The following is a 12,803-nucleotide window of genomic DNA, read 5'->3' as shown; positions in this document are numbered from 1 at the left end:
AACAAAATAGGGGTGACTCGCAGGCGATGATGCGTCTTGCTGGTCATTTTGTAAAGATGTGACGGACTCTGCGTTTGTAATTTCAAGCACAATCATCTTTTAAAGAAAATAAATGCAAATGTCGGTTCCAGTATATTTATTTAAGCACACAAAGCACGACACAAATCACATCAGGCAGTACAATATAAAAAAAAACATCGTACTCTATTACCAAAAAGTAAAAACGAAAACGAGTAATAATTTAATTAAATAAAGTTTGCAATCCCCAGTCTATAAAGTTATTAAATATAACATTAAATATATTTAACATTCCAGTATTAAAGATATATCAAGCAACGCATGGTCATCTTAATGTTTATCAAATGCGTATGTATGGCAGTGCAATACAGTGCATAGTGTAGTTAAATAACATAAATAATAAAGGTAATAAATATCACAATTATTTGTAAGTATATATTGGTTTCGCAAAATAAGAAATCCTGCATTAATCCCTGATGATAGAGGTTCCTTTATTACCAAGGTATTATAATTTAATTAATACAAATCCAAGATGCGTAATATGTGCATGAGACCATGCGTCATCCTAAAGTTCCAAGGTTGCTGCAAACACGTGGATCAACTGATCGTGTACAGTTTTCATCAAATATTTTTCAACTTCACATAAAAAATTAGGCATCATGCATTGCCACGTTCTCAGAAGCCACCCTTGAATAGAATAAATTGTATCTAATCGCTGAATTTGTGAGAATTGCTCATCAACTTCCCAGTGGGCTAAATAATAATTGGTGCATCACTAATTGGTTGTATGACACTCATTTGTTGGGCTCTGCCAGGTGCTGGAGAGGGTCTAAATGACAGATTTGGCCAGATCATTACATGGCCTAACCCAAAAATTACCTTATGATCTGTAACATTCGCTGCAAAAATCAATTACTTGTTAAGAATAAAATTTACTTGTCAAGGAAGTGCCCGCGTAACTGAAAGAGCTGAGCTGGCACGATTGAGATTCAGGCTACCACACGTGATTAAAGATGGTTCTCAATTGTAGCGAGTTGATAGTCTCAGCCAAGGCACAAATGACTGCACACACCACTTACTCTTTGATAGCACTCTTCTATCACGCGAACACCAGTCATCCTGGCAGTGGCGGCGTTTGGCTAGCCATCAAACAAAGACGGTCACTGCATTGCGCGCTTTCAGATGCGCTTCTGCGGCCGTCGGGAATTCTCTTCCGATATTAGGAAGCCGCGCGAGCTATGCACTTGTAATTATAGGTTTAAAACGAATTTATATTCTTTGGGTCTTTCGGTAAAGTCACGTAGAACAAAAAAAAACTACGCCGTTTCGATCGCAACACAAGCAATCGTCATCAGAAGGAGGGAAAAAAAGAACGAATTTCTTTAGAATTGCTTTTTGTGTTTGTTGTCCCAGGGTGTACGATTCAGTTAAATCGGTTACACAAAAAGAACCAACGAGTATAAATAATGTGTTTCCCTGAATATAAAAAGGGCTACAGTATGAATGGGTTTTTTTGTAATTGGTAATGTCCTGCATACATTAATGAGCAGCTGCTAAAATCAAAGCGATTAGCTTATGAAAAACTGCCTCATATGTGAAAACACCATCAGACCACTTAGTACATGTAATCTCTACCAAGCCTGGCTCCAGCTGTAGGGCTGGAAGATGGCAGTAGAGCTGTGTTGTGCGAGGGACCACTATAACCGTAATATACACTGCCAAGGAGGGTGAACTTGGGTGGAGGCTAAAGTGATATTGTGTGCTGCAGGGCAGTAATACTAGAGCCCTCTTGATGTCTGTATGTTTGTTGAATTTCTTTCGTAACGTGCATAGCCGAACACGCTAATCAGAGTTTTGGGAAATCTATAATCTGTAATATACCTTGGAACTTCCAAATTAGGGGTGCGACTCTGACTGGTGCCTCTAACATTAGCAAGCACAATCAATAGTTGTCTTTCAAGTAGTTCTGAGAACAGAGCTAGTGTGCATGCATCGCATGATTGCAGTAAATGTAAGCGATGGTTCTCTTTCATTGATTTAGGATAACGTTAAGGTGCGAGTTAATGCCTCACCCGCCAAAGGTATTTCTAAGTTTGGTAGCAGGGTGGCACAGTGGTTAACACTTGTGCCTCACAGCAAGAAGGGCATGGATGTGTATGTTCTCACTGTTCTCTATGGGATTCCTCTGGGTTCTCCAGTTTTTTTCCCATATATATAAACTGGTATTGTCAAAAAAATCTCAATATTGCAAAATTACCTGCAAATTTTTCATTTGGGATTACACACGGCAACATAGCTTCCTCACCGAGTATTGATACTCGGGAGTCTTGAGACTCGGTGAGGCTTTCCTGGGTAAACAAGCAACATCACAACAACAATAATGCATTACTTGGCCCTCAGGAATTAAAATAGTTTTTAAAAGCTTCTGGGACAAATAATCACTGGAAAATGTATCAGAATAGATGAAAGAGAGAAAGAACTCAGGGCAGACATTCTTGGCAGCAGATCCTTGGTACCATTGTGCTTCAATGTCATTGGTGTCATGGGCTAGTCTCAGGATCGCAATTCAAGATTGGACTTTTACTCGCTGTTGCAAGGCACCCGAGGAAATAGTTTTTCACCTCGGAATGGTAGAACTTGTTTTGATAATTCCTTGTAGATGGCTGAAATGCACAAAGGGCAGTGTAGGAAAGGGGGGGGGGCGTGGGGGGCGGGGAAGACAAATTTATTATGAATGCTTACGATTTCCCAAGCTGTAAACAATAAAAACTTGCAACCTATTCAAATTGTGAAAACATTGTATGGTTTGTTTAGTGACTGAAGGGCTTGTGTACTGTACAAATGCTTTACGTAGCAGTGATTTTACATCCCTTTGTCAATCAAATGCTGGATGAAGACCTCCCCATGCTGTGTAGGTCATGGGGGTTATTTGACCATACTTCACCACGTTGGTTCTGTGCAGGTACAACAATGAACATTGCTGAACTGCCCTCTGCTTTTTAGCACTCAGCCTCGCAGTCTGCAGCATCAAGGAACCTTCCGTGTATGTTTCCCATCCCAGCACTGTCCAGGCTACACTGCTGCTCAGCTTCCATGATCTGATGAAATCGGGTGCATTCCTGGGTGATTTGGTCATAGGCACCATAAATTATAAATCCACAAAAATCGCCACAATATGCAATCCACTTGCATCATTTAACCAGCCAGGACACAAAGCAGTGTTAATGTGGTCAGCAGTTTTTAATTTTGCTTTCGTCTATTTCAGGGGTCGGCAACTAAATGAACAAGAGGAGCCATTTTTTTCGACTTTGGTAAAAAAAATATTTCAAGAGCCGCAATGCATGTGGATATGAGATGGTGGTTCCTTAATAAATAACGTCACTAAGTGGTTCTTAAAGAGCCACATGCGGCTCCGGAGCTGCTGGTTGCTGACCCTTGGTCTAGTTTATGATAACTTGTAATATTTTAGTCTTTGCCTAGTCGGTGGATTTCATTTAGTAATTTTCTTGGTCCGAGCCTAGTGAACTAAACAGCCTGTTCTTGTATGAAGCACAATATTCACCTCAAACCTCACCCCCTGAATATTACAGGTCAGCCAATCAGTCAACTCAAGTCAATACTTTCATATGTAGTGGTTCATATGAGAGAGGCAGATACTTCTTTGGAGGCAACATGTTTATTCCACAATAAGCCCTAAAACATGAAGGGGAATCACTGCCCCTTCACCAGCTACCCTAGGGAGGTATCTCCTCCGGGCTAGCTAACCCTAGCTCACACGTGGTGGCTATCCCGGACCGGACCCTGGCTCGGGTCCGGGTCCTGTAGTCGGGCAGGTCTTCGGTCTTGCAACAGCCCCCTGACCCGTTCAAGGGTCCGGCTTATATTCCCAGTCAAGTTTCAAGTTTTCAAGTTTCATTTATTGGGTATAGCCCTGTGAGCCATGCGGCTCTTAAGTCGGGTGCAACCGCAACAAACAATTTGAACACAGAACATCTTAAAGCGACGTGTAACAGAAACATCCTGGAATAAACCAGCAAATATTCCACACACAAAAACGTATTAAAACGCTGTGTGCAAAAATCAATGTGGTGCAAGCCAACAACAACAATCATAAAACAATTTAGATTAACCATATGTTTTCGAATCACCAAAGCTATAAAAACAATGTAACAACAGTAATCATAGGAACTGTGATTTTAAATTTAACAATAAACGATATACATAACACGTACGACAAAAACTGCAGCCATAGCTGGCAGCACGACACTCCCAGTGTATGATGTGTGAGTGAGTCAGCAGCAGCGTGAGTGTATGATGTGGGAGTCAGTGTATGATGTGGGAGTCAGTGTATGATGAGTGAGTCAGTGTATGATGTGTGAGCGAGTCAGCGGCAGTGTGAGTGAGTGAGTGTATGATGTGCGAGTGAGCCAGCACACGATGAGTGAACCTGTGTATGATGAGTGAATGGGTCAGTGGTTGTGCGAGTGTATGATGTGTGAGTGAGTAAGCACATGATGAGCGAGTCAGTGCATGATGTGTGAGTGAGTCAGTGCATGGTGTGAGTGAGTCAGTGTATGATGTGTGAGTGAGTCAGTGCATGGTGTGAGTGAGTCAGTGTATGATGTGTGAGAAAGTCAGTGTCGGATCCCTCTGCTCGTGCCGTCGCCCCCCCCCCCGACTCCGTGGTCCCCCCCCTGGCTCCGTCGCCCCCCCCCCTCCAGCTCCGTCGCCCCCCCCCCGGCTCCGTCGCCCCTCCCCCCGGCTCCGTCGCCCCCCCCCCGGCTCCGTCGCCCCCCCCCCGGCTCCGTCGCCCCCCCCCCGACTCCGTCGCCCCCCCCCCGGCTCCATCGCCCCCCCCCGGCTCCATCGCCCCCCCCCGGCTCCGTCGCCCCCCCCTGGCTCCGTCGGGCCCCCCCGGCCCCCCCGGCTCCGTCGGCCCCCTCGGCTCCATCGGTTCCCCCCGTCGGCCCCCTCGGCCCCTTCACAAATGGCCCCGCCAGCCGCTGCTGGGAGCGCGGCCCGGGAGCGCCCCGGGAGCGCGCGCGCCTCAGGCGGCCATCTTGCTCGACAATGCTTCTCGCCGCCGACTCGAGTCCTGATCCCCCTTCTGGGACCGCGGGACTTCCTCCGCCCCTAGCCATGCCTCCCTTCTCGAGCCTTCGAGAGGGATCTGGTTCTGGTCCCGTGGTCCCCCCCAGCCCCCTCCTTGGGCCCCTTGGCCGGTACCTCCGGTCACCAGGCCTCCCGGGTTCACCTGAAGTGCCATGGCCCTCGGTGAACCCCTGTGCCGTCCCTGGCACTCTCGCCCCCTAACTGCCAGAGGCTGGCACTGCATGTGGCCTCCACCGATGCCGCTACAAATATACTGGGTGGTCCAGACATCTTGTGATCCACAATTAATTGACCCCTAACATTTTTTTTCATTTTTTTCACACCCATTGGTATGCAAACATTACATTTTAGAGAATAAATGGGGGTCACAAGACATCTAGACCACCTTGTATAGTACATCTGTGTAGGATAGAGTGTTGCCCCCTCGCACGTGTGGGTTTTCTCCGGGTGCTCCGGTTTTGTCCCATATGCATAAACACTCATTCATTGACTGAAAACATCTTAATAGATAGAGAACTGCAGAGCTTGCAGGGTGAATTTGGCACTGGCTTACCACTTGGCTGTCTTTTCTCCTTGTCTGGTTCCTCACGCATCTGTGTTGATCTCTCTCTTGGACAGCGAACAGGGACTGTGTCGCACATAACAAGTTGAAGTTATTATTATTATGATTTATAGGCAGTTAACATTGTTGGTTTTCCTACGGCAGTCTGGTCTGTAATAACGTTCCTGAAAAATATTAATATCAGTCTTCATACCTCTCATGGTAGTCGGTCACACTTTGGTAGTTTGGTCTCTGGTGGGCACCTGTCGCAGTCATCGTCACACTTGAACTTAGTCCACTCATAGCCATCGGTGACACAGATAAATAAATAGCCACTTTTTGCCAACGAATATTATTGTCAATGAAGCTTGGCACAATATTCGTCACTGAACTAGGAAATAAGCAAAACAACTGCAAATGTGCCAATGAAAAATGGTAGTAGTACGTTCGGAGTGAGCCGAAGTGATAGGTGAAGCAATGAAGACACGAGGGAAAAACAGATGTCACTGATGCTGTTGTTAAAGCAAAGGGAATACAAATTGGCAGTATGCGTCATGACAACAACCGGCAAGATTTTATCACGGTTTACTACGTACAGTGCGAAAGAAGTTCAATATACATTCGTCATGCAAAATGTAATGGACTGTGCACAAGCAAAACTGAGAGGTCAAGGGTCTCACCGTTCTCTTGATGCGTTCAGCAAATTGTAGAAATTTGGTGAATACATTCGCAAAGCAATCGGTATTTTTTCTAAATAATCTGCTGGCGTTGTAAGAGTTAAGGAAGTGCATGAACTTTCCTTCGTTCATCTAAATAACAACGGCACATGGACAAAAAACATTGATGTTAAAATTATAGCGACGTGACAAATAGCCCATTGATTACCTGGTTTCCGCTCATATTAAAAGGCATCTACGATTCAATAACGGTAACTTCTAATATTAATCACACAAAGAATGTCATAAATTAATCCATAATATAGTTTTTTTGGGTTAGATCGCATAAATATGAATGTGTCGTTAAACCCGCCACCACATGACGATATAATGTCATATATTAATGGAGGAAATCCTCTGATTAGCATGGTTGGCTACGTACTGTGCGAATAAAGTTCCAAATACATACAGTGAATCTGTATGTATTGGGCTGTTTGGACAATTTATATGGAGCATTTTGTTGGTGGGAATAAATTGTAACACCTGGAGATAGCCCATTCAAACGTGGGGTAACACTCAAAGAACCCACTTTGCTCTATAGCCCTCCCTTGGCCACCTCACAGCCCTTCAGGTTTGAGAGTTTGACAGGTCTTTTCGTGATCCACCAACCATTAATCACAGGCATGCACCACTGCACCCGGAGTAGGGGCGATACAATGGATATACATCCATTGAATATATAAAATATAGATGAGCAGTATTTTGTGCAAGTTTGTCTGATAAAAAACCGTGATCAACTATATTTTCAAAAAGTTAGGTTAAAAAAACCTACTTTTTAAGAATTAAATAAACACATGTATACACGTACTTTTGTATCTCCACGTATAGAAAAAAACGTGTGCACCTTATTCTATTATTGGCCTTTTGGGTCTCATAAGTGTAAAATATTACTCAACTAAAGTGATGTAATTGATGGAATGATCAGTGCTCAATATTACTCAACTAAAGTGACAGCAGTTAGTGGGGAAAACAATCACTGTAATATAAAAATAAGGACAAAGACCAAATCACCTAGGCTACGTCCTATCTTATCAGACCTCGGAAGCTTAGCAGGGTTGACCCTAGATTCCGCTCAGATAGGTGATCACCATGTGCACAAAACAAGTGCAGTAGGTATTATGAGCAGTAGAGGGCAGTGCAAAAAAGACATCGCTTTTCTGGAGTGCTCACACCTTCACCAACCCGCATTGACCATCGTGGTGAAGTATGGTCAATGACCCTCATTGCTTGCAAGGTATTGGACCAATTCGGAAAATGTAAAATACCATTGTCTGGTAACACAAATTAAACCATAACAAAAATACAGACGCAGGTTCTTACTGTGGTGCCGCATTCCAAATCGTCTTTTTCTCGGCATAGCTTGACGGATTCATTTTTCACATTGCACTGAAAACAAACATCATCAACATCCATGATCGATCCACTGCTGGATGAAGGCCTCCCCAATCCACCACCATCCCTCAATTTCCTCCAGAACATGACCTGATATTCATTCCTTCTCTGGCTGCCAATCCATCGTCAGTCTAGAATACTGGCGCACACCAAATACAGTCTGTTCTCATATACCAATTGTTTTCATAAAGCGATGAATGTATTAGGGAACACATTTTTATAATGCGGATGCGAATTGGATATAACGCGATTGAGTGAACAAAACTACGTCGCACGAGCAGGAAAAAGCGGTTGTGCGGCTGCCTCGGCATAGGATCACACAAGGCGGGATGCTGCTGGATGCTTCGAGATGCTACCCACGCGCCTCAATCTTTGTTTAGCCTGCATACGCATCTCACGTGTTATCACGGACTGTGCTTTACCCTACATTATATATTATTTATAACAACGCAATTTTTCCATAACGTGATGTTCTTCAGGAACACAACTACCGCGTTATAGGAGAACAGACTGTATGTAAGTATACATTTAAGCCATAATCGGTTGTGCTTTTTGTCTCAAGTTAAACAATCTGACAAGCTAGCCAATTAACGGAGCCTCAATTCTGTTAGTAATGCATTCTTTCACGCGCACACACGAATTGTACCGGTATGGGATATAGGCGTGCAGCCGCTGTGTTGGTGTCTTGGGGGTCCAGACACCCCCAAAACGCTTAGACATGGCTAAACATGTTGCTTGAGACGTTTAGACATGGCTCAGGGACACCTACAACATTTCGGCAAAATCATGGCATTTTGACTCAGACCCAACAATTACCAAAGCTCTACATTCCTCTTCATAATTCGATGTGTTCATCAAATTAATGAGTGCTTATACACGTGGAAGCAAACCGGAGCACCTGGAGAAAATCCAAGCATGTGAGGGGATACCAATCTATCCCAAACAAAATGTTATAAATCTGCACTTTTCTGTACTGTACCGCCTTCTCCCGGCAAGCCAGTGTATTCGAATCAGAATCTTTATACTGGAGGAATCCGATGAGCTATAAAGCTCTTTTTCACAGATGTCCAGTATATGGCACCGTGACATATGGCACCTCGGCGCACATGGGAAGGGGGTTTCCCAACATTTGTGTGATCCACCAACCCCCACCGCCTCCATCGTGCTGGATTACAAGCCATGTGCGTAGCCATCACTGCCTTGCGATATAACATCAATGCCGATCGTGCTGAGGATGGAACCTTTATCTTGCACAGCAGTTGCATGAGCAGGAGTAGGCTCAGCACTGAATCAATGGCGGGTAGTAGAGTATAATTTACGTAATCACGCCGTATAACTCCTCTCATCCTGATGAAGCTGGAGGGAGGCGAGGGCAAGCTTTGTGGATCCTGATTGGAATTGACCCAATAACCACCGTGACCATTTTCTCATGAGGCACTCCCATCTCCCACGGTGGGGCATTTCCCCAGTGGATAGATCTGCTTTATGGGTAATCACAATATCTTTTTGGCAGCCTTGCGATGTAAGAATGACGCGAATACAATACGCACTAACGATTCGGCTCGCAACAGCGCTTGAATTTGACAAATGAAACTCACACATGTTAGTGTACACAATTGCATATATGTAAAGATAATTTTACAAAAGCTGAGGATTAAGTATAACGGTGAAGATTTACGAGTGAGTTGTGTGGATTAAGATTTGGTCTGTGTTCGGGCACCACGGTGGCGAGATGTTAACTACCTCGCCTGGTATACAGGAGGTTGTGGGTTTTATTGGGAATTTGCATGTTCTCCCCGCGGTGAAGTAGATTTTTCTCCGGGTCCTCCGGTTTTCCCTCCACATTTAGAAACCTGCATTCAAAGTATTTAGCTGTTGTACATTTTCAATGATAAGCCACTTATTTGAGCTATCAATTGTGGCAGGTTGATTCTGAAAAAGAGCTATTTAGTGCAGTGGGTGTTACCTGGTAAAATAAAACAAGTTTCATTTCCAATTAGAATCCAAATATGTACAGGATCTACGGCCAGTGACTCTATTTCTTACCCCACATTTTTTAGGACAGTGGTGACTTCCTTATTTTCAATACGCTTCAAAGATAGTGCATACAGTACCGGATGCTGTAAAGCCACACGGCCATCGTAAACATGTCAATGAAACCACGAACGGGCAACGTGATCTGGAATAGGGTCAAACCCGCGCCATTTGTATTTCTCAAACTCGCGAACGTTCTTACGGCAAGGGTTGGATCACCTAGACAAAACAGGCCGGCTCGGTGGTAGTAACATTCATTCCTCATAGCAAGCAGGGCCTGTGTTCAATACCCAATTCGGGTGCCTGTTTTGTGTGGAGTTTATATGTTCTCCCCCTCTTTTGCATCGGTTTCCTCCAATTATCTGGTTTGCTCTAATAGCAAAACAAAAACCTGCAGTGTTACTGGTATTGGCCAAAACTATTAAACTATATATAAAAAAACTTTTTATAAGGCTCACTGAGCTATATAGCTATTTTTCAGAAACGACCTGGCCACACATTATAACAGCTCAACGAAGTGGGATATCGTGTGCAAATGTATCGCAGCCAAATACTTTAAATACATGTTTCTAAATGTGGAGGGAAAAACCGGAGGAGTTGGAGAAAAATGCACACGACCACAGGGAGAGACATACGAACTCCAATGATACAGGAGGCGTCAGAATTGTGATCCAATCCACAACTTCCTGTATACTCGGCGAGGTAATTAACATAAAAAAAACACTTGCAAATTACTCAATTGGGATTATACATAACATCCGCTCCTACTGCGAAAACTTGGCAGGACTGAAAAAGTATTCAGACTCAGTGGGGCTTTACTGGGTAAACAAGCGAATTAAAAATAAAAATAAGTCCAATTCTCTTACAGTCGTAAATCCCAAATTAAGCCTATTCCTTCGTGCCAGTGTTGTCGCATTACGCCTGTATCTCTGAGACAAAGTGTACGTTGCCTTAAGTCTGGAACAAGATATATACTATGCATGGGCTGGAGCGCCTAAAGAACACCACGCATACAAGGGGACATGATATACAAATTATACTCAAAGGTCAGACAGATGCGTTCAGGTATATACTCACTGTAATGCCATCTATAAACACATCAACGTATTAATTGTGAATCATAACACCCCCCACGAAATGGTTTACGATAGGTTAGAGATGAAAACTCGGCTGATTCCGTTCAAAATGTATTCGTATAAACTCCACTGCTGGAGGAAGATTTCGTCGTTTGTCCATACTTCACCACACTCGCCACTGATGTTAGTGTGGCTGGGAATCGAACTCAGGTCGCTGGGTTCGTGTGACAATTAGCCTCGGTGTGTTCCTTTCCAGTAAGCACATATAAAGGCCAGCAATATGCATGCCGAACCACCTTTGTCTCCCCAAGACTGATATTCATATTCCGTATCATACACGGGGTATCAATGCCGTTTATTTGCCTGCGCTACCCATTGCAAAACCGCTCCCACACGCGTCCAACAAAGAGAAAGATGCCCCATATAACCAGAGCAGAACGTTGGGACAAGTGCTGTCAGCGAGCAACTATCTAGGCCGGCACAGCGCAAGAGGGTAAGGAGAGAAAGGAAGGGTTATGTGGCCAGAATCACGCTCGACCGCCTTTCTCTCTCCAGTACTGATATTCACACAATGCACCAGCGTACTCATTTAATTTAAAGTTGAGTGAGGGGTTTAGTTATCACTAGCCACTGATGTTGGCCGTGAGCGTGAATGAAACCCAGGTCACCGTGTTCGTAGCGCATTACGCTAACCACTGCGATACCGCTCCCCACACAACAACAATACATGAAAAGGTTGCCCAACACCCTTAGCAGACTGATGGGGAAAGTGCTGTTAGTGAGCACCTAAGGCCGGCACGGCACATGAGGGGAGGGGCGAGAAGAGTAATACCACGCTCGGCCACCTTTGTCTCTCCAGTGGTCATGTTTAACACACACTTCAGGTATTTATTTAAGGGTGAGTCGACCGAGGGTAGCCTCAAGACCGGCTCAAATATTCGTCACCGATGTTGGGCGGGAGCGGAATTCGAACTCGGCTCGCCGGGTTCAGAGCGCAGTGCGTTCACCACTGTGCCACCGCTCGCAATTGCCGCATCCTCGACACATGCACTACAGTACACACTACCGTATTTAGGTGCGCTGCATTGGCAGTGGTGCACAGGGATAATAACATAAACAAACTTAACACATTTGTCAATTACACCGTGTGATCTGAATTGAAAATGTATATGATAGGCGACCTTTCGGGCAATGACCCTTAACCATGACACATACATAAAGAGTGAGGCCATAGAATAAGATAATATAGACTGCACATTTTGCACCACGGGGCCTGACTGACTAAGTGACGATAATTAACTAAATGTGTTTTTCTGATTACTACGTTCTGGTATGAGCGTACATACGCACGAATATAAGCTTTAGAAATCGACTTACATGCTTGGCGGAATTCTGGAGCTCCGATACTTCCCTGCAGTGGACAGTCCTGTCGCACAGCATGGACATGGCCCGCAGCGAGAGGAGGATGATGCATACGAGCGACTGGTGACCCACACCTACGTTGAACGAGACGCGCGTTGTGAGTTTCCGCTCGCAGGAGCCGCTCTCGCCGCTCTATAAAGCGGATCAAAGCAGAAGCTAAAGGGCACCCAAATAGCTTAAGGGGAGAGGGTGGGTTCTTGTAAAAAAACCAAGGTGGCGCATTAAAACATGATGCCGAAAATAAGAATAGGATTTTACCCTTTCTGGAAATGGCACAGGAGGTGTTAAGATGTTTAAACACCATCAAGTCTGCATTAACCACACGTACTTGTGACAAAACATGAAAACAAGCGTGCTCTGATTAAACAGCATGCATTGTCTTTAAAACTGATTGGCCTACACTCGAGTCAGCCTGATTCGTGGGCCTTGTCTCACAAATATTAAACAAGAAAGAATGCTAATTCTTATATTTTCATCATTTTGATATAGATA

The 12,803-nt window shown here is 44.4% G+C and overlaps 1 protein-coding gene across 2 annotated transcripts in view; it reads right to left on the bottom strand.

The window, feature by feature from the left end:
* BBLN (bublin coiled coil protein) overlaps window positions 1-12,424 on the bottom strand; it is a 43,106-nt gene extending 30,682 nt beyond the window's left edge. Inside the window, exons 1-3 of one of the 2 annotated variants that reach the window (XM_076074740.1) lie at window positions 12,267-12,421; window positions 7,708-7,773; window positions 5,684-5,758 (exon numbers count right to left, since the gene is read on the bottom strand). In XM_076074740.1, coding sequence (XP_075930855.1) covers window positions 5,684-5,758; window positions 7,708-7,744 — 112 coding nt within the window. In that variant the 5' untranslated portion in view covers window positions 7,745-7,773; window positions 12,267-12,421. Of the gene's footprint in view, window positions 1-5,683; window positions 5,759-7,707; window positions 7,774-12,266 lie in introns of both variants that reach the window. The other variant, XM_076074739.1, reaches the window with a different exon arrangement.
* Window positions 12,425-12,803: the final 379 nt, after the last annotated feature.

Source organism: Petromyzon marinus, chromosome 50 (genome assembly GCF_048934315.1).
Source record: "Petromyzon marinus isolate PM22_M1 ecotype Great Lakes invasive population chromosome 50, UKy_Petmar_22M1.pri1.0, whole genome shotgun sequence".
NCBI lineage: Eukaryota > Metazoa > Chordata > Hyperoartia > Petromyzontiformes > Petromyzontidae > Petromyzon > Petromyzon marinus.
This window is presented reverse-complemented; position numbering and strand designations above follow the sequence as displayed.